The 26,117-nt window shown below is 41.2% G+C and overlaps 3 protein-coding genes and 1 long non-coding RNA gene across 8 annotated transcripts; 2 read left to right on the forward strand and 2 right to left on the reverse strand.

Moving 5' to 3' along the window:
* Positions 1–340: 340 nt before the first annotated feature.
* Positions 341–1,553, reverse strand: LOC135252612 (uncharacterized). Its single transcript, XR_010329438.1, has 3 exons — positions 1,427–1,553; positions 1,005–1,125; positions 341–615 (listed from the first exon to the last, which is right to left on the reverse strand). It is a non-coding gene; the product is annotated as an uncharacterized LOC135252612 (long non-coding RNA).
* On the forward strand, positions 1,282–5,876 carry cidea (cell death inducing DFFA like effector a). Of its 5 annotated transcripts, none has more exons than XM_064330889.1 (5): positions 1,282–1,472; positions 2,708–2,846; positions 3,657–3,809; positions 4,288–4,460; positions 4,848–5,876. In XM_064330889.1, exons 2-5 carry the CDS (start codon positions 2,727–2,729, stop codon positions 4,948–4,950), a joined length of 549 nt encoding a protein of 182 aa, XP_064186959.1. In that variant the 5' UTR covers positions 1,282–1,472; positions 2,708–2,726; the 3' UTR covers positions 4,951–5,876. The 5 variants fall into 5 exon arrangements, with proteins under 5 accessions (XP_064186959.1, XP_064186958.1, XP_064186962.1 ...); XM_064330888.1 differs by lacking the exon at positions 1,282–1,472 and adding an exon at positions 1,632–1,820; XM_064330892.1 differs by lacking the exon at positions 1,282–1,472 and adding an exon at positions 1,683–1,820 and having other exon boundaries at positions 2,713–2,846.
* A 1,267-nt stretch (positions 5,877–7,143) lies between these two features.
* Positions 7,144–10,656, forward strand: tubb6 (tubulin, beta 6 class V). The gene is made up of 4 exons (XM_064330887.1): positions 7,144–7,332; positions 7,908–8,016; positions 8,334–8,444; positions 9,327–10,656. Exons 1-4 carry the CDS (start codon positions 7,276–7,278, stop codon positions 10,388–10,390), a joined length of 1,341 nt encoding a protein of 446 aa, XP_064186957.1. The 5' UTR covers positions 7,144–7,275; the 3' UTR covers positions 10,391–10,656.
* A 1,084-nt stretch (positions 10,657–11,740) lies between these two features.
* LOC135252609 (AFG3-like protein 2) lies at positions 11,741–25,892 on the reverse strand. The gene is made up of 17 exons (XM_064330885.1): positions 25,663–25,892; positions 24,333–24,435; positions 22,737–22,805; positions 21,653–21,783; positions 21,366–21,518; positions 21,015–21,089; positions 20,307–20,431; positions 18,599–18,872; positions 18,152–18,289; positions 17,672–17,825; positions 16,493–16,600; positions 16,176–16,301; positions 15,726–15,836; positions 15,253–15,368; positions 14,034–14,234; positions 13,534–13,728; positions 11,741–12,755 (listed from the first exon to the last, which is right to left on the reverse strand). The coding sequence occupies exons 1-17, from the start codon at positions 25,753–25,755 to the stop codon at positions 12,513–12,515; spliced, it is 2,415 nt and encodes an 804-aa protein (XP_064186955.1). The 5' UTR covers positions 25,756–25,892; the 3' UTR covers positions 11,741–12,512.
* Positions 25,893–26,117: the final 225 nt, after the last annotated feature.

Below are 26,117 nucleotides of genomic sequence, written 5' to 3' on the forward strand. Positions count from 1 at the left end.
GTTACAAATGTTTGGGTGCTTCAAACAATTTGTTTTTTATTTTTCAAATCATTAATTACTCCCCATGAGACATCAGCTCTCGTGCTATGAATGTGTCCTGACACTGGTCATATACAAAACAGGTTTATTATGAGATGCAAAAAGCACGTCTAGACCTTCCACTTACCAACCATATTCTGAACTTCAGACTTCTAGTACATGCAAGACTGTTGATATAATACAAAATATAGAAGCAAAGCTTCTGACAGAGTACCATTTTAATGCCGTCTTCTTAGTGGATTACTAGCATAGCTAACAATAACAACAACACCAAATAAGCTTATTAAGTGTTCAGAAACTGAAACGAGCACTGTGTTGTTGCCCCAAATGTGCAGTAGGCTATTTTTGCAAAGGTCACAAACATACATTGTGCACATTCATACTTACGTTCCAAAAATTGTGCCTGAAGAGAAAAGTTATGTAAAGTGTTTTCCACAAATGTTAGTGACACTGACATCTGTGTGAAAATAAACAAAATGCGCTCATAGTTTTGAGCATTATTTTATTTTATTTTTGTGCATGAAGTTTGGTCATTGGGGCCATAGTACCCATTTCTGTGTAAACAGTGGAGAAAATCTGCAATTTAAGACCAAATTCAGATTGGAATTACAAGGAAACTCTGTTTCTACTGACAAATTCGACTTCAGATAGATAGTACACCATCACATAGTATCACTCAGAAAGTTACCAAGATGATAATGAGGAAATTCAAAATAAAAGCACTTTAAATATTATAGGATATTAAAATATGACCTATTATAGATTGGAATTAAAATTAAACTCTCTGGTTATACATACAAATTCCATTTCAGACAGGTATCTTATGAGTGTATGATATTTAAAGTGCTTTTATTTAGAATTTCCACACCAGATAATCTTGATACTTTTTGAGTGATACTATGCTACGGTGTACTATCTTTCTGAATTAGAATTTTGCAATCCGCGAGTTTCTTTTTAATACGTACGTGATGCTTGTGGGTGCATTTCAAATCACTCTGCGGCTAGCTTGATTTAGTTCACTGAAATGGCGGCGGGTTTGACGCCGGTCCTTCATCATATGACCGACTGGCATTAACTCTGGCGCTTCTGAGAAATAAAATTAACATAGCCAATTGTTAGCCAAAATGTTTAGCGCCTCGCTTTACTGTTAAAAACTATGCGATGTAGATTAGAGAATACAAATGTCACAGCGTTCAGTCAGATTGCATTCATATTTAGCATTCAAAATAAATAATGATCAAAATATATCTTAGGACCACTGACCACGTATCAAACTCAATTCACAATTAAATCATATTTTAAAATGTAGGCCTATAAGAAAACCAGCCCACGTTTTCTATGAAGTGATCTTAAGTAGCCTACAACAAAACACAAACTTGTGACACACCATGAGCATTCGCCAGAGATTCGATCTGAAGCTGCACGTGAACCAGGTAAGGTTGCGCTGTGATATGAGTAAAGTTACGAATTCTGTGTTTCTTCATCACACGCAGCGCTACACTGTGTTGTTCTCGTCACGGACAAACAACCAATTGTGTTTTAGTAATGTTGCGAAACTGATTTCTTACACGCCTGCTATCCGTGATTGCCAAATTGTTGCGCTATTGCAAATTAGAACAGCAACCTCCCAGTCCAGTTCTTTTGTGGGATAAAGGTCTCCTATTGAGTAGTCCATACTTTTGTGTTCGTTGCTTTGAAAATTTCCCTCAGTTTTAACTTGTAGATTCGCCTAAATCAGCTATGGAGTATGCTAAAACCCTGGCCCCATTATCTGTGGTGAGGTGAGTTGCCTGAAGGTAGTCTGATGGGAATTTGATTATTTTTCTTTTTTTAAATAACTTGACTATTTACGTGTTACGCAAATTGAATTGATGGCAGGTAGCATACCGCTGCGTGGGATGTAACTTAAAAGTGATTATTGTAGATGTCGGTTTGTTTTTTATTTGATTTATATGGCCAGTAGGTATAATAGGCTATTTTCCACCGACAATTAAGATTACTTTGTACGTACCTACTTCGATTAAAAACGTAGCCTATATGGAGCCTACAGTGAAGCTATAACTTTGATTTATCCGTTCTGCTGGTTAGAGGCGTTAGTTGCCAATGCGTCGTTTGTTTGAACCCTCCAGTTAATCGGAGATTCAACATGCGTTCCATGCATTGCACTTCGTTTCGACATTTTTTTGACTTCTGAAAAACTATACGCGCTACACAGAACCATAGGTCATCCAGGTGGGAGTCACTGCAGCAGCTGCTGCTGGAACTGTTCTTTGTTCTGTCCTTCGCCAAATCAGTCTCTGAATATGTGTTTGGCATAATCCTTCCATCAGTCCAACACAGAAATGGGCCTGGAGGACAGACATAAGTGGTATACAACTTTGGTTATAGTACCTTATCAGGGATCACTCTGGAGATCTTGTTACTCAGCCCTGTTAAGGTTAAATAAATGATTGATTACAGCTGTACTTAGGAAAAGCATACAGTCTATCCATTTAAATTATTTGCATTTGACATTACATTGTATTACATTGTTTATGATTGGGTAAATGGACTGTGCATTACAATGGACTGGCATTCGGTATTGACATATGTGCTTATGGTTGCAAGCAGTTGTTTCATTACAGATGGATGATTTTAAAAATTGTTCTCTCCCCGCCCCCCCTTAAAGATCAGTATCCTCAGTTGGCATGTCACTCACACGGAAAATACTACCTGCACGTCAACCCCGCCTCTTTAGAGTCTGCACCCATAACCGCTGCCGGAGCAGGACTGTGATGGCCTCCTCGCTGGATGAGCTTCTGGAAAAGGTGGGGGTCCCGTCTGATCTTCTTGATTTGACTGCGAATATATAATTTTCTGATTGCAGTGTTGCTATGGAAGAAAACTAGGCATGAAATAAGGCATTCAGGCATAGAGGGTGGCACTTCTGCATCAGTGCTTAACTGCTGGAAAACAGTTTTTTGTTAATTCCACACTTTGTTCCTCAGAAAACCAAGGAAAGGTTGCTTTGATCTGGATGGTTGCACAGCTGGCTGTAAATTCATCATCCTTAGTGGTGTTGTAATGAAGATCTTTTGACAGATATTCATTGTGATGGAGGTTAGAGAAATGTGTTTCTATTCAAAGGCTGCATAATTGGATCCCACATTGGGGAAATGGCTGTTGTGACCTTGAGGGAGGATTTGTGAATATCCTACTGTATATATTGAAAGTACTGTATGTAATGCGTTGGGTATAAAATGTTTCTTAATTTTTATCAATTATATGGCCCACTGGAATTTGTTCAAATAAATGCCTACAGCATGTATTGTGTAGATCATTCTGGGCTTTAGCTCTGAATTAATCGTTGTCATTATTTACATTTTCCTGATGTAGAACAGACCAAAGCCCTTGTCCTGGAGAACCACATTTTTCTGATTTTTGTTTTCACATTAAAATGTAATTTACATCAGATAATAAGGTGAGGTCAATCATTTGATTTACAACAGAAACTACACCGTGGCTCTCCAGGACCTGGGTGGGGGACTCCTGTCACAGAGTGTGTCAAACCATCATTGGAGGCCCATATGTTTGGTCAGTGGTGCATGAACTAAAGGTGCCCTTTCTCTTCTCTTCAGGCGGCAAACAGCTTGCTGGTGGTGTTCCAGTTCCTGACGCTGGTGCTTGAGGAGGACGGTACAGTGGTGGACACACAAGCCTTCTTCCAGTCCCTTCCTGCTAACACTCTGCTAATGGTGCTGGAGAAAGGGCAGATATGGACACAAAGCAAGGTAATGGAAGACTCTGATATACGCCTTAGTATATCATCATTCATTGTGCCTCTCTTCAAATGATGGATCAACTGATTGGTTTTCCATTTCCTTCTGTCGCACCATTCAGCAATTTTAAAGAACAAACCTTTTCAGATACTCAGCACTAACTTGTGTCACTGATAATGATGCTCTTAATTGAACATTAAAGTTAAAGTGGCTGGCTGATATTTGTGTTCCTGACTAAAAACGTTTGCAATACTTTGACTTCAATAGGGAAAAAACCCTACCATGTTCTGTCATTCCTAATCCCACCACAAGAGGTCCAAACTGTCACGTTTAAAGTTGACTACCTGTATGGTTTAGTCTGTATCAGGGGATAGTAAGAAAACAACCCTTGTCTTGTAGAGCCAGTGATGCTTACTCTGCCATATTTGTACCCTGTTTATTCAAATTTAAATTTGCATTCAGGATACTAACCTCACCCTGCTAATCACAGGGACTCCCAAGTTTCAGACGGCCCAAAAGAAGTGGAATCGCCAAGTTGAGCTTTGACCTGTACAAGCTGAACCCGAGGGATTTCATTGGTTGCCTGACCATTCGAGCTACGCTGTATGAGATCTACACACTGTCATATGATATAAAGTGCATGGGGGCCAAGCACATTCTGAAGTGAGTAGTTGGCTGCTCTCAGAATTAAACAGACTGGGTGCGTCATGCTGTGCTTTAGCATAATAAGTTCAACAAGATCAACAAGCATAATAAGTTCAGTTTATAATAAGTTTAGCTACTGATTGAATCCTATCCAGATAGTTTTATTATTAGAATGAAACTCAAAATTTTGAACCTTTAACCTTAGTTAATTGGTTAAAATAGTTGAGTTTGTCTGAAAAAAATAATCTTTACCCAGGTGAGACCTGTTTATGTATCTGTTTTTTTTTTTTTTTACCACAAACCCTCTTTGCCTTCTTTAAATAAGTTGAAATAAACGAATAGATGACGATCATTTTGAAAATATTACTAATATGACATACAGTTTCATGGCTGTATCTTTTCCAGGTGCTTATTGCGATTCTTGACACAAGTGGCACGTGTAGTAGGCCATACACTTCTGTGTGGCTCTTCCTACATTCTACAGCGCATCGGTGAAGATGAGTACTAGTGTGGCATCGTGGTATGACTGTCGGCCCAAACCAAGCTTCTCTGACTCTGAAGCACCATGGACTACACAAAGGAATACACTGAGCCTGGCTGCCAATGAACATTGTGTACTGTCTCCCTAAGTAAGAAATTTTAAATGATTTAAAACCTCCAACAGCCATTTTCATGGAGTATTGCAGTCCAGCTGACAATTTGTTGTTTTTCTGCCACGACTCCTTTGTGACTGGGATGAAGATGAATCCAACGCTCATATCCACCCCTTGAAGTCACAGCTCAGTTGCAGTCAGTGAAACCGCATTGTAGTTGGCACACTGCATTTTAAATGTGCCCGTCTTTGAATAGAGGAACAGAATTATATATCCATGTCAGTGTTGTGATGATGTGATGATAGTGTCATGATAGTGTTTAAAGATGAAGATGGTCTTTAAGTGCTGTTTTAAAGTGCTGTTACATGCATTCCTGACCGAGGAGTGACCTGCTTAGTTTTACAGTAGATGAAGTGTTTTGAATAGGTTTTTATGCTATACCAACCAGAGTTACTGTCCAATTATGTCATCTATTTTTAAAAAAGTGTTATTGGTTGGGGGTATATGTCTGGAATTGTCTGGGAAGGATGTTTGCACTGGTCTGACTGCACTGTTGTATTTGGTGTTTTTACAGAGCTCTTAGCCAAACTTGAGCATTTAAGCACAAAAGTGTTTAATAGTAGGTCGCCTAAGGCCTCTAAACCCTCTTAAGGGTAAAGCTGGCTTGAGACCAATTTGAGTGTTTCTGCACCGGCATTTATTTTGTGATGTTATTAACATCACAATGGAATGCACTTTCCATTCACAGTACTAAACACAAACACACCCCTGTAGTGTGCTGTGCCATAAATCTGAATAAAGTTTGTTATCCTAGCAGGTCTGTCTCTCCTGTGACCTTGTACTGGATTGCTTCCCTGGTCTTTCTTGGCTCTCAGCAGATGGTATTGCATTCCCCATTAAAATGGAACAGTAAAATCTTGTCCCTAGAATCTCATCTGAAACTCTTAACACACTTGTTTCGACACAGAAATTACTTTCTTAGTGTTGGGCTGCTTATCACTGTAATCTGAGCATCTACTGACAGGCAGTGTGTGGCCAGTCACTAAAATCCCCCTGATGAAGTGGCATGAATGCACAAACAATAGGGAATGGTGGCTGGGTATAGTTTTTTTTTAATTCCCAGCAACACTGTGCATGAAGCAGACTGCACCATGGGCTGAAGTGACATAAAAATCAATCCATAAACTGATCTGATATATGGGATAGTATTCTAATTACACGAGGGGTGACTGAAGTTCAGTTATTTTTCCGCAAACATATTTTGGCTTTGCATTTCTACTATAGAGAGAAGCCAAAAAAAAGGTAGGGCTTGATTTGACATTTGACACTGCAGGTTTTGACTTTTAGTCATTACTCTGTGTTAGTCACCTGTACACCAACACCTACAACTATTCCAAAGTAAATCAACATTTCACAAAATTACTCAAAGTAGTATTTTAAGAATTGCCATTTCATAATTACCAAAAAAGACAAAACATGACATTGACATGGTGGAGACATTGATTATATTAGCTGTCAAAATGTTTTATCCTTTCTTACAGAGGCAAGCGGTCATCTATGAAGGCAGTAAAATCCTGCATGCTTTATTTTGTAAAGTGAAAATATCTACATAGCTGTCACATCTTGGCACTAATTAACTGACCTGTGAAATGGTTCTCATGAGCCACGGTTATGTTCAAAAGCTCTGCCATTCCTCAACTGTCCTGCTCTCCTTTCCTCAACAAGGGGCTGGATTTCTTGTCAAGGGTTTCTTACCTTTCTTGAACCCTCAGAATGTATTGTGTATTGCTCACATTAATTTATAGTGATATAAACAATTACTCTTAAGGGGTAAAGACAAGTCATGCTTCATAGGGAATATGAATATCTGATTCATAAATTTTCATTTTTCCTACCCAGGCTGTATATGCTGTATGCAAATATACCTATATCCCACTTAATTAAACTGAATCAACTTCTATTCATATCCTGTCTCTTTATGCCTATCGCACGCAGAGGCGGAAATTTAGAAGAACTTCAGAGACAGACGTAGCTATGTAGACGTACGGCAGCTGATTCGTGATTGCACAGGAGGCTTGTCAGTCATTTACAGGTTCGGCCCTCTCTTTCGGGGTGTGGACTCTAAGTTGAACCGGGGAGCACAAGAATTGAGCGGTCTCATTTAACAAGTCGGGCACATCAGACGAAATTTCACTTTTCCAGTTGTGTTTTTGGACTTGGATAACAACACACAAAGGAAAATGAGGGAAATAGTTCACATACAAGCGGGTCAATGTGGCAACCAAATCGGAACAAAGGCAAGTTTTGGTTTTTTCTTAATAAACTTTATTTGATTGTTTCCTTATTAAGATATTTTTCGTCATATGAGGACCGTTTTTGTATTACTTGGATAAATGTAAACTGGGGTAGCCTATAGAATTCATAGTAGAGTTACTGTTGCGATTAAATTATTAGCTAACTTTAACTGATAATAGTGTCAAATTATGTACATAGGCTGTATTTGTGTGCATGTATAATATGTACTTTCATTAGTTCTGAGTAATAACTGCCGTACTAATAATACATTCAATCATTTATAATAATTTAGCCTACTTCATTAAATGTTAACGTTATGACAATAATGAAAAACGACCGTATTCATTTATCGGAAGACTGTAACGGTTCCCTGAGTTTCTTTAGGGAGTGGCAAAAACTGCATGCAGCTTAGTATGAGTATCTCAAGAATTTTTAGCAGCTGGACGTTTCACCCGTCTATTCTTAGAGGAGGCAGTCGATGAATCATTAATTCCCAAAAACATTTATATAGTGTACTATATAAGTGTCCAAATTCACATTGAAAAATTGTCACTATTCTTGTTTTGTTCCTCTGAAGTTTTGGGAAGTTATCAGCGATGAACACGGCATTGATCCCGCAGGAAATTATGTCGGTGACTCAGCCCTTCAACTCGAGAGAATTAATGTGTACTACAACGAGGCATCGTGTAAGTTGGTGTGTCACAGTCACTGAACTGTTCATTGGTCAGAGTGTGTGAATCATCTTTCTTGTAACCCCCTTCTCTCCTCGCCTGTTCGCATGATAAGTTCCTCTTCCCTGAAAAAAAGAAAATTATATTTAGTGTATTTCAGCTATATAGTTTTTAATGGGTTATATAGCATTTAAAAGTTTCATAGGTTGGAATTGATTCGCCTAATGTTTTTTTCTGTCTTTGCAGTCTTTTTCTCACTTTGTCTTGCCCTAATGTTTTCAGTAAATTAATAATGATGTTTGTTTTGTTGTTGTTGTGTGTAATTGTGCTAGCTCACAAGTATGTCCCGCGGGCAGTTCTGGTGGATCTGGAGCCAGGCACGATGGATAGCGTCCGATCTGGTCCATTTGGCCAGCTCTTCAGACCTGACAACTTCATCTTTGGTAAGCACAGTCCTTGACAGAATCAGCCCTGCAGTCCTACTATAATTTTGGCTTTATTGTAGGCTATGTGGTTCACTTAAGCCTTAATTTATGTATATCTGACCGAGTACTTCAAGGTTGCATTATTTACTAATGTCATTTAATGACACATACCGATGATATTGAACATTGCATAGCTTAATTAAATCTTTAATTAAGTGAATAATTTCCTGTTACATACAATTTAGATTTAGCAAGATTAACAAAAGATATAAAAATGTATCAAACGGATTTCTATATGTAAAACCAGTTTCACCCAACAAAGGATATAGTAAAACAGATTGTAGATAGATAAACCACAACAAAAATTCTTAAATTAGCAGGCAGACAATTATGACATATTTGTAGCCTAGGAAGTGTGTCGACATAAGCATTGGAAAGAAATCAGTCTAATATTTAGAAAAGTAACAAAAATACACCTTATCTCACACATATTGTGGTTTCACTAGTTCACTTAACACAAGTACACTTACACATACAGGAAATGAATACAAATGCACTAGGAGGCAGTATGGCACTGAGCACAATCAGTAAATGACAATGCATATTGGGTCAACCATTAATGTGAATATATGTAAGAGGTCCATGTTTCAGAAATAATCCTTATGCACAGAACCAAGTTGCATATGCTAAGCTGACTTGAAATACTGAAACACATTAAGAGAGCTGAGATTTCCTTGATGAAATGAATTAACCTACTCACTAGGATTACATGACTTCACTTCAACCCTAGACTGCAGCTGGTCATGATAAATGTCCTCCACCTGCTGTGGGTGGGGCAGAGCGGGGCTGAAGGTGTGGGAGGTGAAATATTAAGTTTCCTTTCTGTTTCGATGCTTGCAGGGCAGACAGGTGCTGGGAACAACTGGGCCAAAGGCCACTATACAGAGGGGGCAGAGCTGGTGGACTCTGTGCTGGATGTGGTGAGGAAAGAGTGCGAACACTGTGACTGCCTTCAGGGCTTCCAGCTCACCCACTCCCTGGGCGGTGGCACAGGCTCTGGCATGGGCACCCTTCTCATCAGCAAAATCCGCGAAGAGTACCCCGACCGCATCATGAACACCTTCAGCGTCATGCCCTCCCCGAAGGTGTCGGACACCGTGGTAGAGCCCTACAACGCCACGCTGTCCGTCCACCAGCTGGTGGAGAACACAGATGAGACGTACTGCATCGACAACGAGGCGCTCTACGATATCTGCTTCCGCACCCTCAAACTCACCACGCCCACATACGGGGACCTCAACCACCTGGTGTCATCCACCATGAGCGGGGTGACCACCTCCCTGCGCTTCCCCGGCCAGCTCAACGCCGACCTGCGCAAGCTGGCCGTCAACATGGTGCCCTTCCCCCGTCTGCACTTCTTCATGCCCGGCTTCGCCCCCCTGACCGCCCGCGGGAGCCAGCAGTACCGCGCCCTCACGGTGCCCGAGCTCACCCAGCAGATGTTTGACGCCAAGAACATGATGGCGGCCTGCGACCCGCGGCACGGCCGCTACCTGACGGTGGCCACCGTGTTCCGCGGGCCCATGTCCATGAAGGAGGTGGACGAGCAGATGCTGGCCATCCAGAACAAGAACAGCAGCTACTTTGTGGAGTGGATCCCCAACAACGTGAAGGTGGCCGTGTGCGACATCCCACCGTGCGGCCTCAAGATGGCCTCCACCTTCATCGGCAACAGCACGGCCATCCAGGAGCTGTTCAAGCGCATCTCCGAGCAGTTTTCCGCCATGTTCCGCCGTAAGGCCTTCCTGCACTGGTTCACCGGGGAGGGCATGGACGAGATGGAGTTCACGGAGGCAGAGAGCAACATGAACGACCTGGTGTCGGAGTACCAGCAGTACCAGGAGGCCACTGCCAATGATGGAGATGAGACATTTGACGATGATGAGGAGGAAGTAAATGAGTGAAGCTAAGAAGAGCCATGACTTTTTTCATTTTCCTAAAAGGCATTTTTTCCTATGAGAATACACAGATTTTCTTTTTTGTGACATGCGTGTTTAAAAGCTGTGAATGTTTTTTTTTTTTAAGTTTAGAATGTATAATGACTGTTCAATGCAGCAACATGAACACTTATGCAAAATAAAACCACTGCAAAGGCAGACAAACTTGTCATGCGATCTGAGGCCTTTTCCTACCAGAACAATATTAACCAAATAAATTTTTTCTGATGAAATACAGTGCCGTGAAAAAGTATTTGCCCCCTTCCTGATTTAGTCTATTATTGCATATTTGTCACACTGAATTGTTTCAGATATTTAAACAAAATGCTAATATTAAACAAAGAGAATCTGAGCATGAAACACATTTTTAAAAGTCATTTCAAACCAAATATGATAATAGAAAACTATGTTCCTCAAATTTTAACAGCTACTCAAGCACTGACTTGCTTCATGTTTTGGTTCACACATGGTACCAATATTAACAGCTGACACAGTTCATTTCACTTCTTATTTTCAACCAAACACTGAAATACAGAACAAGGCAATTATGTGTGCGCTTAGGTGAAAATGCTACTGCTGTCTGTTGAACAGCCTGATATGTGTTTTACAGGTGGAAAAGCCCTCGTGTGGTCATCCATCTTATTAAAATGTAAAATTATCTAAGGCATATCGCCATTTTAATGAACAAAAACAAAAGTATTTACATGTAAGGATCCATCAGACAAAGAAAATGTAAGGCGTGCTCTTCAAGAGCAAATTCATTGTAGGAAACCAATATACCGCTCCTCTTGCTTCATTGTCTTATGTAGTTTTGTTATTGGTGATACATTTTTGAAGTTTAAAAAATGTTTAAGATTGGTTATGTGATGTCATATCCTGGTATATCAGTGCACCATTTCACTGATATACCACAAGTGTGAAAAGTAATGGCTTCGTTTTCAAGGCAAAGTACTTTTTATACATTCATTTGATCCTTTGCCCATGAGGCCGTAGAGACCCCAATAGTCAGGACAAAATCCCCCATCATTAACTACAACTGCTGAGTAAGGGTTTCTGTGCTTAGTACTGTTCAATTAACAATGCAGAGAATGCCACTCAGTGAAGAACTTAGGATATTTCCGCTAACAATGTTTCTATTGTGCTGAATGCTGAAATGGATGGAAAATAACAAGTGGAACACTGCTGATGCTCATTCAATTGTTTTTTTCTTCATCTTTTTTTTCCCCAAATATATTTTTACAAAGCTTCAACAACATTTACACAATAGAACAAAACAAAATGTACACAGTATATCAGTATGGAAAAATACTTAAGACGGACAGAATATCTGGCTTTAATGAAGGCCTGTTGATTTTTATTCCTCCAAGAAATAGCGTTAATCCAAATCCATACATCATATCCAAATCCATACAACCAGTGGTGTAATTAGTGCATCATTTAACTAATTAAAACAACAGATAGGCTTCCTATAGCAGGTGAGACTTAAACTGCCCTTCAAGGGACAGGGAACGTTCGGGATGTAGATTTGAATGACGGACATCTGATGACTGTCCTCAGGTCAGAGCCAAGTCTGTACAGCAAGGCAGTGAGATGTGCCAGAAGCAGGGTAGCATGTCTGTGTTGTCGTGTTGTCAAATGATCACAATCGTTATATTACCTGCACAATGATGCATTAGCCATTACGATCACTCGCATACAATATGATGTCTAAGGACTGATGTCTGCTTAAAAACAGCAACTGCTCCACTGCCAGGCAAGCTATACTTTGTATCATATCATACATTAAACTAGCTTTCTTCGTTCTGAAGAATGCACTTCATTTGTGTGTTTATAGTAATAGCTCAAATTTATACAATGGCATTCACAGACTTGTCTACTTCACAGAAGCAGATTAAATTAGCAAAAAAAATGTTCTTCAAATGACACATTTTTCCACAAAGCAGCCAAACATTTTAAATATTTTATCTGTATTCCACAACATGAAAGTAAACATAAACACTTATTATCAAGTGACGACATACCCTGAGTCTGGGCTTCCGTGAGAAGATGAAGCCATGCCCTATCCCACAGCCTGGGCCATGGGAGGAGTTCAAAAGGGCATTCCGCCGGTGATCTGTCGAGCGATCTGCTCCTCTGTGCTCTCCTCCTTCTCCGTTTCGCGCTCCTTGTTCCAGTCCTTCAACCCCTCGGGCAGGGTGGTGTCCTCCTCCATACCCCCCGTGCCCTCCACAAACTCTTCATAGGTTGACTTCTCTGCAAATGGACGTTGCCCAAGAAGCTCCACCATGTCACTTTTGTCCAGAACCTCTTTCTCCAAAAGTCGCAGAGCCACCTAGGGGACAGGAGGTTACATGATTGACCATAACATTACATTACATTCATTTGGCAGACGCTTTTATCCAAAGCGACGTACAAAAAAGTGCATTTCATGGTCCATAACAAAAAATATATCCGACGTTCCTGTGTACATGGGACTTCCTGTCCAGGTCTGCAGGTGTTTGGCTGACTACCTGAGGGCACTTTTGAACAGAAAAACTGCACTGTAACTTCATCACTTCATTTTAAAAGTCTTTAATAATATCTTGACACTTTTAAACTTCATTAGTTGTGATTTTATGGACTGAATGTGATAACTACATAAATACTGCCGTTTAAATTGTGAGATACAACTGCTGGACGTGAAGGATGAAGGAGATGACAAAAAGTGATGGCAAAATGTGAAAAGGCTGTGGACTTTAAGCTTTAATAATAGCTCTCGATTTCTGCATTTTCACCCCACATTTTGCTCATTGTTGCCTCATAACCAAAGGGGCATGTGGACTACATGCTGTCAGAAAGATGAACTACAACTCCCACAAATGCCCAACAGATCGATTCAGTGCCAATTCACTATTTTTAATGCACAAACTCTGTTAAATGACTTACTGCAAGAAGAGAATTATAGGCTTGAATGCACGGACAGATGCTTATAATCTACCATTCTTGGAGAAATCACTATCAAAAAAAGACCACACATTACACAGTCAATGTTGCTGAAAAATAGTTATGTGCATGCAAGTGCACATGACACTGATACTTTTACATGACCTGCGAGAACCACGTCTTCTTACCTTCTCCACCTCAGCCTTCTTCTGGGAGAGTAAGGCCTGGGTGCGCTCATAGGCAGTGTTGATGAGGTGGCGCACCTCTGTGTCAATGAGACGTGCAGTTTCCTCGCTGTAGGGCTTCTCCAGCACAATCTCGCCCTGCCGTGGGATGTCGAATGACACCTGACCCACCTTCTCATTCATCCCAAACTGGACGATCTGATGACAGCCACACGAATGAGTCAGACCGCACTTTGGGTGATAACAATATTGGCAATCATCAAACATATTAAGAGAAAGGATATTCTTTCTCTTGGGCCATCCTGATAAGGCATTGATTTCTGGGTGTTAGATCACAATTCTTTCATGTTGTAAAAAGGCTTGAAAATGGATAACAAATTTGTTGGGACATCAACCAACCTGAGGTCCATACTGCGCCTAATTTTGGAACAAATCTACAAGTCTGCATCTTTGGTACCCTTATACAAGTGCTCATTCTATAAGGAGTTCTATAATGCCCTTACCTGAGCGTAGGCGCTCTGTGTGACCTTCCTCAGGTCATCCTGTGCTCCGGTGGTGATTCTGCCAAAGAATATTTCTTCAGCGACACGCCCGCCCAATGTCATGCACATGCGGTCCAGCAGCTGCTCCTTCGTGTACAGATACTGTTCCTTGGGCAGATACTGGGCATAGCCTAGCCCCTTCCCCCGCGGAATGATAGACACCTGGAGGAGCCAATGGGAATAAGGTCGGGGGGGGACTTTTGCATTTCAAAAAACTTGGGAGGTAGTTCCTGTTTGTAAGTGTTTGAAACAAAAGCTCACAAGTTATTATCTGTCAAATTATTTTGGCCACTATTTGGATATTTTTATTTTATTTGGATATTTTACCCAAGTATTGTAGGTCCAAATCTGGCAACAAATATCTCTAAAACTCATTGAAACCAGTCACACCAGACGGGGATGGGCCAATCTCCTCACTGACATTCCTGAATTTCACATAAATGTACAGCATTCACATATAAGGTAAAAGCTATTTTAAATATTTACTGCTGCTATTGGAAACGTATTGTGTTGATAGAATGTGTCCCCTTACTGGTTGGTTTGTTTTGTTTGAAGTATTAGCTGTGAGATGTTTATGCTTTGAAGGACTCACTCAAGAAGCCTAAGCAGAGGGCAGTAGTGTGCCTCTGGAGGGAAGACTAAACTGCATGAGAAAGACCAGACATTCAGGCAAGGTTTCAACCTTTCTATTAACAACAGATAAACTCAGGTTGCGTAACATGGGAGTTTGTTAAAGAACTGTCTGCCATTTCACCTCAATTAGATTCTCAGTCATCAGAGCCAAACTGAGGCCACAATGTACTTTACCCAGCTCTTTTTCAAGAAAACAATGCACAGTATGCACTGCAATCATATCTAGAGCGAGCGACATACAGTAGAGGAAAGAGTAGCATCAGTGTTACTGACCATTTATAATAATAAGTGTAATGTAAACATACAAACAATACTGCAGTAAGTATTGTAAGTAAGTAAGGTATCACTAGACATAACCGATCTTTACACAGCTATATCCCAACAACTTTGTCAACTGGGCCACTCTGGAAACACCAGTCCAAATACACCACATAATTTTAATCTGTCAACCTTGATTTCCTGGGGACCTTCATCAGATTATGGGTCTACCAGTAGGAATATGAATAAAAACATTGGGGGGAGGAGAGAGGTACACGGACGCTCCAACCTTCAGCAGGGGGTCTGCATGCTCCAGGTACCAGCCTGCGACTGCATGCCCGGCCTCATGGTATGCCACAGTCTTCTTCTCCTCGGGCTGAAGGACCTGAGTCTTCTTCTCAAGACCTGCATGTTCATAATGCAGATGACTGCCTGGTGTGCACCCATTTCACCAGGTCATACCAACTGACATCATGTTATTAAATACCAGTTTGCTATGAGTCGATCATTAATAGTGTACCAGCTCAAGGAATGGAAAACAGCACTCCCTACACATGGCAGTTTGAGTTGTCCCAGTTGTTACATAAGGAAGGGTAATAAAACCGCATTATAAGGCCTGCAGCATTTCAGATATGCACTGGAAATGCAATTTCCATCCCTGTAACTTCCCCACAGTGGGAATTCTGGTGCCAGTTCTCAAAATCTCAAAATTACAGCTGTATACAATGAGACCTGGTGCACAAGGCTCTTAAATGTGTTCACCTCCTATCACACGTTCGATGGCCTGCTCAAAGTGTTTCTGGCAGATGGCATCTGAGAGGTGTCTAGCTGCAATCAGCGCGGCCTCATTACAGACATTAGCAATGTCGGCACCTTGTAAAGTTAAAGGGAAAAAGGGAGAAAAATCTGTTACAAAAAAATCCTGAGAAACAAAAGACAACTGAGGAATCACAGTGCTACTTCAATAAGGCCTGCAGCAGAGATTTCAGTAACTATGTAAAACTGCACGTTTAAATTTAACGTAGATCAGAGCCGGCCAGGTTGAAGCAAACAGTAATGTGCTATTACACCAAAAACCTAACCGGTTAAATAACAGTTAAATAATGAAATAATAAGTAATTAAATAACTAAATAACAAAAACACATGGTAGCCAAACTGTGAGAAAAGATAATGAAGCTAAGAAACCAGAAACTGTCCATCGCACTGCCCACCAGAGAAGCCTGGTGTTAATGCAGCCATCTTTCTGGCCAGCGAGTCCTTATTCATGGCTGCGTCCAACTTCAAGGGCCGAAGGTGCACTTTGAATATGGAGGCCCGACCCTTAATGTCAGGGTGTCCTGCGAAAAACCAAAAGAAGAGGTGAGGGAAGAGAGAAACTAAAACAGCTGACAATGACAGCAACAATCATTTCACTGTGAAGACCCTTGAGATCATGAAAGGCTCTATATGAACAGAATGCACTATATTATTTCTAGTACAGTACAAGACAGACACAGCAGAAAAGTGAAGGAAAAGACTGTGACTGTACCAATGTATATTTGCCTGTCGAAGCGCCCAGGCCTCATAAGCGCCGGGTCCAGAATGTCAGGCCGATTGGTCCCTGCCAGCACCACAACGTTTGTAGTTGTGTTGAACCCTGGGTGGGTTGAAGAGAGTGGTCCACAATGAAATGCCCTATATGACCAAAAATATCTGGACGTGCCTTGGTCTGGGGCTGTTTTTCATGGTTTGGGAAGGCCCCTAGGTACCACTGAAGACAAATATTAATGCTGCAGCATACAATCACATTCTGGACAATTCTGTCCTCCCCCAAGGCCCTTTCCTATTTCAGCATGGCAATGCCCCCGGGCACACACCGAGGTCCATATAGAAATGGTTTTGTTCAGAATGGTGTGAAAGAACTAGACTGGCCTGCACAGAGCCCTGAACTCAACCACATCCAACAGGTTTGGGATCAACTGTAAAAAGCCAACAGCGAGCCAGGCCTAATCACTCAATCAGTGCCTGCTCTTCTGGCTGAATGGAAGCAAATCCCTGCAGCAATGCCCCAACATCTCCAGCATCTAATATAAAGCCTTCCCAGAACAGTGGAGGTTGTTATAGCAGCAACGGGTGAACCAACTCTGTACTAATGCCCATTATTTTGGGTGAGATGTTGGATGTGAAGTCTCCACATACTTTTGGCCATGTAGAGTATATTGCGGCCAACGTTTTATCCAGACATACTAACGATGAGAAGGCAAGTGCATAAAATAGGGTAAGGCACAACAGTAACTGAAAAGCTAAAATTAACTGTAAACTAGATAAGCCTGTTAGGGAATCTATAGGAGGACTACATAAAAACAAAACACAATACATACAATTTAGCTAGATTTCAATAAAAAAATATCAATAACAAACAATGTAAAGACTTTATTTTAGACTGCTAAAAGGGAGGTAGCAATGGAGAAAAAGAGTGAGCAAGAGAATGAGAAACAGAGAGATGGATTTAGAGAGATTTAACCTAGACAACAGTAGTGATGAGCACAGGATTCTGGGAAAGACAGAGGAGTCAGCTGAATCCTGGACTGCGCTGGACACACAGACAGCAGTGGTGGGTCTTCATTGTTTAGTGTGGAATGCTGTCCCTCTATTAAATGTCTGAAATGCTAACTAAAACGTCACTGAGCCCCTTCCTCCCTCAAACGTTGCCCACCCCCCTGCTCACCGTCCATCTCCACCAGCAGCTGGTTTAGGGTGTTCTCTTGCTCGCTCTGGCCCCCAAAGTTGCCCCGCCCCCGTTTGCGCCCGACCGCATCGATCTCGTCGATGAACAGGATGCAGGGGGCATTCTTCCTGGCCATCACAAACAAGTCCCGCACCTGGGCACCAAGGGAAGCTGGGTTTATTCAGTTGAAGAGGGCTCAGATTCTTGCTTCATCAAATTATTCATTTCCTTTAAGCCTCTTTTATTACAGTTTTATCCCCATAAAAGCATTAGACAAAAAACTCCAGCAAAAGTTCAGCATATGAACAGTCATGCATATAGCTCTCATTCAAATTTATATCTTATATAGCTTACATAAGCAATAAACCACACTAAATTGTATATATTTCTCCTAATAGTGAAGTTGGAAAAAATAAAGTGCCATATTTTTGCAACTTTCAGCACTATGAGTATAAGTTATGCCGCTGCATGGCACCTCACCCTGGCTGGCCCCACACCCACAAACATCTCCAGGAATTCAGAGCCATTAACAGTGATAAAGGGGACGTTGGCCTCTCCGGCGGTGGCCTTGGCTAGCAGAGTCTTCCCGGTGCCAGGAGGTCCTGTCAAAATGGCTCCCTAATGGGGAGAGGAGAGACGGGAGGTGAGAGGGGGAAGTCTATGCAGGAGGAAACATTATTCAGTAAACAGGAGCATGGTGACGGGGATAGAAAGCAGGTTCTTTCCGTTGCTTTCCGTCAGTTCCGTTTCACTTGTACGTGTAGCGCTGGGTTTACGCTACCTGGATAATGTCCATATTTTATATTAACAGACATTTTATATTAACAAGCATACATAAATTGTTAGCATGTCTTGTCCTGCAGACTCTGTCTGGGAGTGTGTTTTGTGTGTGATGTGTGTGTGCGTGTGTGTCTCCACGTCTCTCACCTTGGGGATCTTAGCCCCCAGGTCCTGGTACTGCTTGGGGTTCTTCAGGAAGTTGACGAACTCCATGATCTCCAGCTTGGCCTCCTCGCAGCCCGCCACGTCTTTGAACTTGATGTCGATTTCGTTGCGCAGCACCTTGGCGGTGGTCTCGCCCACGCTGAAGAGCCCGCCCATGCCTCGGCCAGGGCGCCCGCCCCCCGCAGGGCCCCGCCGTAGCGTGTACAGCAGGAACCCAATGATCAGCACCGTGGGGAGCATGTTCAACAGAAATGACCTGTCAGGGCACCCAGCTCCATTACAAAGTGGACGAAACAACCATCAGAAGTAGAGGCTGTGTGAACGGATGTGACCAAGTGGCACAACTAAGCATGTCTGTAATGTTGAGCACAACTATTTTCACGTCATGGCACTGGATTTGGAAAATCACATTAATTCTCCAATCCACTCCGCAAGTACAAGTAGTACTAGCAGCAGTGTAACACTAGTTTTAGGTTTTAGACTGCATGGTGCTCTTTATTGTTTCCCTGCCCCCACAGGTCTGAAGCGGACTTGCACTTTTACATGACAGATGTTAAAATATGTGGGTGGGACAGAGCCACGCGATGCACACAGCGCAGTGCACAGCTCAGACTCTCAGGGCTAAGAGCTTAGCCTGGGTAGCGGCGCGAGACCACCTCGTTTTCCCGGTCTGCCACAACCCTCCTCCGCCAGGCCGAGCGGCCAAAATGCGCCGGGCAGACATTCTGAGAATGCCTCTGCAGTCACATCACTATTTCTCTAGCCAATCTCTTTTATCCTTCCTGTTTTTTCCACACTGAAACACCCGTGCTCACATTGCACAACAGTTCCAGTCTTACATTTGCTTAGTTACAAGCACATGAGCAGGCTCTGTACTGTAAGTGGTGGAGCAAGGCAACTCACTGGGGCTGTAAGACAGTGTATAAAGCAGCTATAATGTATAATGAAGCTGTAGTTATAATTAGTGCTTGTTCACTTTAGTCAATGCCCTAGAAAGTAAGATAAACTTTCAGAGAAATACATTTGGTGGAAATAACCTCTGATGATTAGAAACTGCGCTAGCTGTAAAATATGAACTTCCCACAATCCTCTTTACTAGAGGACCTGCTACCTATTATGGGATTTTAGATAACGTGACTGTGTGCTGAATCCCAGATTGGGGTTATGGAAATATTGCCTTGTAAGGGAGACGCTGACCCACTAAATGTGATGAATGGAAACTGTGCACTGGGGCAGCAACTCATTTCATACAGACACTGCGCCCTCTAGAGTACAAACTGGAAACACTCACATTCTCTTCTAGAATTTCACAATATACAGAAAATGATCTCTTTGATAATATTAATCTCTGACAAAAAAATTAAACAACAAAAAACATACTGGACTGTCTTAAATTCCCACCTTTGCCCATTCAACCAAAGGATATAAAATTGTTAAAACAGCCTTTCATTACAAACATTGCTCACGTGAGCAGTAATGTAGTCTCAGATTAAAAAAGCCAAAATACCAGCCCTCTAAACCCAGATGCTACATTCTGTCACTAAGTAAAGTTCATAACGAATAGTACAGGGCACAGAGCCACATGCTACACTCTGCTCTTGGTGATTGGATGCAAACCGCACAGAGCCACATGATCAACTGATGATAGAGGCTGCGTCAATGTGCACCGCGCAGCACAGTCTGGTCTTACCCATCGCTCTCTGTAGAGTAGACCACAGGCAACCTGTTCTCTCCCTCGATGCCCATCTCAGCATGTGCCGTCTCCAGATTGCGCTCAAACGTGTCCACGCTGCCGATGTTGAACCACACGTATTGCTGAACAAGGAGAAGTTCAGAAGGTCGCTGGGTAAATTAGTAGGCTTGCTAAGATATCAACAGCTGAGGTGACCTTCAGCTCCCTGAGCCCTCAGCTATGTTCAAACAGGTCCACTCATTTAGATTTAACAATTATAAACAAAATTTGCATGACCATACAGTTTGCTTTCTATGGGCACTGAATGAAATGGAAGATCAGAAGTTGAATAATGTTACATGCATTAGACGCAGGCCCTACAAAAAGATGCCTACCAGAGGTTCTACTAATAATACTACAACAACCACTATCACTATGCAACAACATCAAATTATCTAATGATGATGATGATGATGCATGGCATTGGGGTTCTATTTGGTATAAAGACCTATTGGCCCACCAATTCTATTTCTTCCCTGGAGGTGTCCTACTGAAGCACTATCCAAGACCACACCTGCTTTGCTTCAGCCATTTGGCAGGAGTTTGGTATATTGTGGTATGGTAGTAGCTGGAAACATGGTGCTATGGCTGTGTGGTTGCAAATATAATGTGAGATTGTTGAACCTGTCATAGAAACATTTTAAAAGGGTCAAACAACAAACCTACTCCATCAACTGGCATCTTTCCAGGGGGGAAGATTACTCTGACATAGCGTTTGTTAATCACCTCCAGTCTGTCCACCTGAGCAAAGATGGATTGTTTGAGTTTTAGCAATACAAGTGCAGGTATCACTGGTCCTGGACAAAACTACCAGAAGCAATAAATCAATCATTTTCTCAGGATGCATTCGGAGTGAAGCATGGGACAGAGAAATACACATATTAACCAGGTAACATGAGCTTATTTAAACTGGCCTTTGAAAAGTATTGAAAACATCAAGACACTGATTACTCTGCACACAACAGTAGAACAAAAGTATGAGAGATACTAAACTCAGGGCTGAGATTCAACACTTACAACTCCTTTGGAGAGATAATTATTGACAAAGTCCTTCCAGGTGACCTCACTGCCAGCATTTCGGAAAATGAAGTAGTAGCTGACCGCTGTCCAGAAGGCTACCCCACTGAGAAAGTAGAACCGGAAATCCTTATCGTCCCAAGGCACATCCCCCTAAACAAAGGATTAATCGTGTGCTCAGAGCTTGTGTGGCTAGCCTAATGACATAACTCATTAACTGCATTCATAAATTCATGCCGAGTGTCATGGCTGAATTTGGCGGTACTGTGGTTGGCTTTACGGCTAACCTTCTGCAATCTACTCCACCAGGTAGAGTCCTCCTTCCTTTCCCCTTTCTTTCCTCCGCCTCCTGAAGTGCCTCCGCCTCCGCCTTTAGCCGATCTCCCATTGGCGCTATGCCCATTTGTCGGAGTGGCCTCTGGAAAGAAAAAAAACCCCACAGACACAGCCAATCAAATCTCTGAGGAGCAGCTTCAGTAAGGACATATTTTTATTGAGAGGAAATTGTCCCTCTGAAATACTATTTTAAAGTAAACAAGACTCTTTGATATGTACAATGAATTAGGAAGAAGAGTACAGCATGCCAAAACAAAACTAAAGACTGTGTCCAAGTGCGTGTGCAGCTGGTGGGTTTATGATGGGACTGGGGAAAACAAAAACCGCTCGGGGGAAATGGTGAAGGTTCATGATGTTAGGAAATGATGCATGATGAAAATACCAGACACAAGAGTAACAAACACTCCGGACATAGGGGAACCTCCAGATAAGCCATCCGCTACAGCTCCATTAATGCACCTGTGTAAGAGGCGTTTGAAGCACTGTGGCGAGAGGTCACCAGGCCAGCTGTAAGACAAGCCCAGTTGAATGTGCACTTGGCAGTGGTGTAAACATTTCAATGCACTATCCTTTCGTAAACCCACACCAGCAGCTTGTCTTCAGCCTGCACTAACAATAAAGTCAGATTCTTGCACTCGGGACAGTGGCATGTTCAAGACTTGTGCCAAAATGATGGCTGAACCATAATGTTTATTCATCCTTTCTGTTCCGAAATACAAAAAGCGATTTAAAAAGGTAACTGAAGCAGAAACACAGCTCTGTTCTTGAAGCTTTCATTTACTTTGGGGAGACGAACAAGAAGTGGTAATGTCTGTTTTTATCGCTGTCTCTGGGTAGCTCTTAAAAGCCCTCTTGGTCATGTTGCTGTTCAGTTCATAGCCAGACTATGTAAACAAACAGTGACTGCCAAAAAGGATGAAAAGTCTACAGAGAACTTCAGAAGCTGCGGTGACAGTTGGATTGCAGCACAGCTAATCAGTCAGGCATTTGCAGCCTCAAAAGCAAGAGGGCAGTATAGAGTAGCTATATGAATACCTTTAGCCTCTGGTTTGGGCTCACTGGTTCTGGGGCCATTTTTTCCATTGGGGAAGTACTTCTCGAATCCTGGGGAAATAACCAAAATGAGAAACTCAACCAACACACTGCACACTCCTTGTATGAGAACTGAAAATCTTTAGTGCCTTGTGTTACAGATATTCATGTAACCAGCTTCCGACAAAAATCCATCCACTTAATTATCCTGTGCACACTCAAACCAGCAACAGACAAACAACCATACAAGCAAACAAACAAACTCATCCTCTGTTCTAGCAAAGGAGGACTAAATTGGCTTAGCTCCTGGTTAAAAGTCAATGCCATTCCTAAAATCACAAATCCTACTAATAATTTACACAAATTGCATAAACTCCAGGAGTGAGAAGTCACATAAAAAAGCATACCCGCTTGTTTTAACCTAAACAGCATCATGCCTCCTTCATATTTATTCATTTATTTCAAATTTTATTAGTTCACCTTGGTGAAAGTATTGAAAAATGTGTCAAATAAATTAAGGAAAAAATAGTCTTGATTAAATGAATTTCTTTAAATTGAACTGCAGCTTAATTGCACTTTGAATGGCTCCATTCCTCAAATTTAAATGTGAAAGGTATTGTTATAACAGTTAATGGAGGCGTCAGCCGGTTGATGCTTAAAAGCCCCTTGAATACAACAGAACAGGAAATATACACTTGGCAGAGGAAGGCTTTGTTATTTAAACATTAAGCTTTATTTTAATTTTCTCATTATTGCTTTTTCCAGCAGTGAAAATGTGCTGCATTTCACTATAAGGGATTCCCTAGATTCCTTTTATATTTCTGCTCTACGAATGGAGTGAGTTACAGTTTCAGAGCCCATTCCTGGTGTCCCTTGTGATTTGACAGGGCTAGATTGAAGCTTGAACATGAGACAGCCAAGTCCTCATGGCACAATGGGCCCGTTTCTGACAAAGCAATGTCAATTAGGCTATAGCCTAATGCATTGACTTACAATCAAGAAGATCATTTCTAGAAACAAATAGGCCTGGATGTTTTCAGAATGATGACAGAAACCTTTCAAATAAAATGTTCTGTTTTGTTTTTGCAGTAGCTTATTTACTACTTATTATGCTTATTTCCCATTGTTGCAAATTTGCATAACACACATACATTAATTAATGTCTGTAAACTTACTTATATTCATTCCATACTGGCTAGATTAAAAACACTTAAATGTACCTTATATTATTGTTTATTAAATTTAACTGGACTCAGGCTGCTGGGAAATCTCTAAATTTTCACCAGTTAGGCTATATATTGCATCTTGACTAAGTACCAATCACAATATTTGCATGATGAGAAAATCTTGCGATAATTTCCTCTAGTACGCACATTTATTTTAAATTTTGTAATGTATGTTTGCAGAATCGTTATTGAACATACCACTTTCTGTATATTTTGTGCTATCCCTGTGTAAATCACAGCTAGTGACTTGTTCATCACAAACACTGATATTAAGATTACATATGCAAGTGATCACACAAATAATGACTCTCATGGATGAAAGTCAGGCTCTTACAGGTGGGGTTGCAAAGAGGATACACATGTATTTATATACCTTTAGGAGGCTTTGAACACAAGAATCTTCTATGTGCACCTAAGACATTGGTAATCACCCCTCCCCTTTTCACAGCAAGCAGACTGTCAGCATGTCCTGAGACCTTACAAAAATAAAGACAAAACATGTTTCCAAGTCACAAAGTTTTGTAGAAAAAAATAATTGTATCAACCAGCAAGCTAAGAAGTGCACTATTTCACAAAGCCATAGAATCACAATGGTATGGCTGTTTCTGAACTAAATTGATTTGACCTCAAGGAACATTGCAGAACATTTTTTTCCAGATTCCATTAATTGCAGTACTTATAATCACATAGGCCTAACATAGTGGCAGGACTATTAAGGATGCAGTGTCAAAATGTAAATGTCAATTCATATGATATGCAATCTTTACCATTATTACTTGAATTGTAACAATCAAAAATGAGACTAACATAACTAAAACAGATAATAAGCACAGTTGCATTACATTTCAGAAACGGTGAGTCATGTTCTTAAAGAGGAAAAAAGCTTTTAATTCAGGACCCAATCAAGTTTGCCACTGCAGTCATGGATAAAATAAGATGACAATGACTTTTTTAATGAACAATAACGTTTGCTTGGACCTAATTTCGTTAGAAACCTTCAACTTTGCAAGCCAATGTGGCTGTTTACATTAAATTGCATTTACAAACTGAACACCATCTTAATCCGAAAATGCACAAATGGAGCAATATTTTATGACCTCACTTGAGTAATAAAGTGTCTGCTCAATAGGCTGTGCATCTAAGACTTATATCAGGTCATTCTTCCACGTAATGACATTTGGCAAAACTGGGGCCGAGATATCAACCAGAAATGGTTACAAAGCCAACTTCAAATCAAACATTTAGATTTATTTGCAAAACCTTTCTTAACCACGATCCAACATAAAGTACTTATGGAAAAATACTGATCAAGAAAGATTCAGATTGCTAGCAAAATTATATTAAGCTACCATCGATATTCTGGTTGAAATGTCTTTATACCGAGCTTTAACGTTAGCCAAGTAACTGCTACACAGGACAACATTTCAAGCCTGTCGTTGCCTGCGTTCACTATCTGGCTAGCTAACTAGCTGCACCCAACCATTGCATTGGCATTTAAATGCAATCAGCAAATAGGCAGACTATGCACGCAAATAATACAACACTCATAGGCTTAACACCTTAAAATGTCACAATACTCAGTAAATCGTCAAAAAAAAACACATCGACGGATCTACATAGTTATCCAGTAAACTATCAGGATAAGTTAACTTGTTAGCTAACGCTAGTAAAACTGAGTAAAGCTGCACTTGCACTGAACTTACCACAAGCCGTGCTTGTCTGACGCTATTTGGTGATAATATGCTTTTTAACAAATTCCCACAGCCCCTCGACAGAAAGAGATAACGATGGGCCATATTTACACTACGCGGTGGTATTTATCCCACTAAAGTCTACATCTGAATCGTCTGTCTTTTCTATTGTTGTATTAATATTATGAAAGCTACTTCTGCCTCCCTCAGCCATGTTGTTCTCCAAACGTCATCACGTTTGGTCTAAACTGACACACGTTGTAAAGCCTAATCTCCGCCCCTCTCTCCAGGCAAGCGACTTGTATATATACAATTGTATGACAATTTTTAGGTAGAATGGGTTGCAGTAGCACACGGCACGACATATAATAGGTGTGTTAAAAGAAAGTGCGTTATTCGTACAATAAAATGACTACTACAATCCCCTTTTAAACGTCATCAAGCGATAAGCCTACTTGCCAACTTAA

Source organism: Anguilla rostrata, chromosome 4, assembly GCF_018555375.3.
Source record: "Anguilla rostrata isolate EN2019 chromosome 4, ASM1855537v3, whole genome shotgun sequence".
Taxonomy (NCBI): Eukaryota; Metazoa; Chordata; class Actinopteri; order Anguilliformes; family Anguillidae; genus Anguilla; species Anguilla rostrata.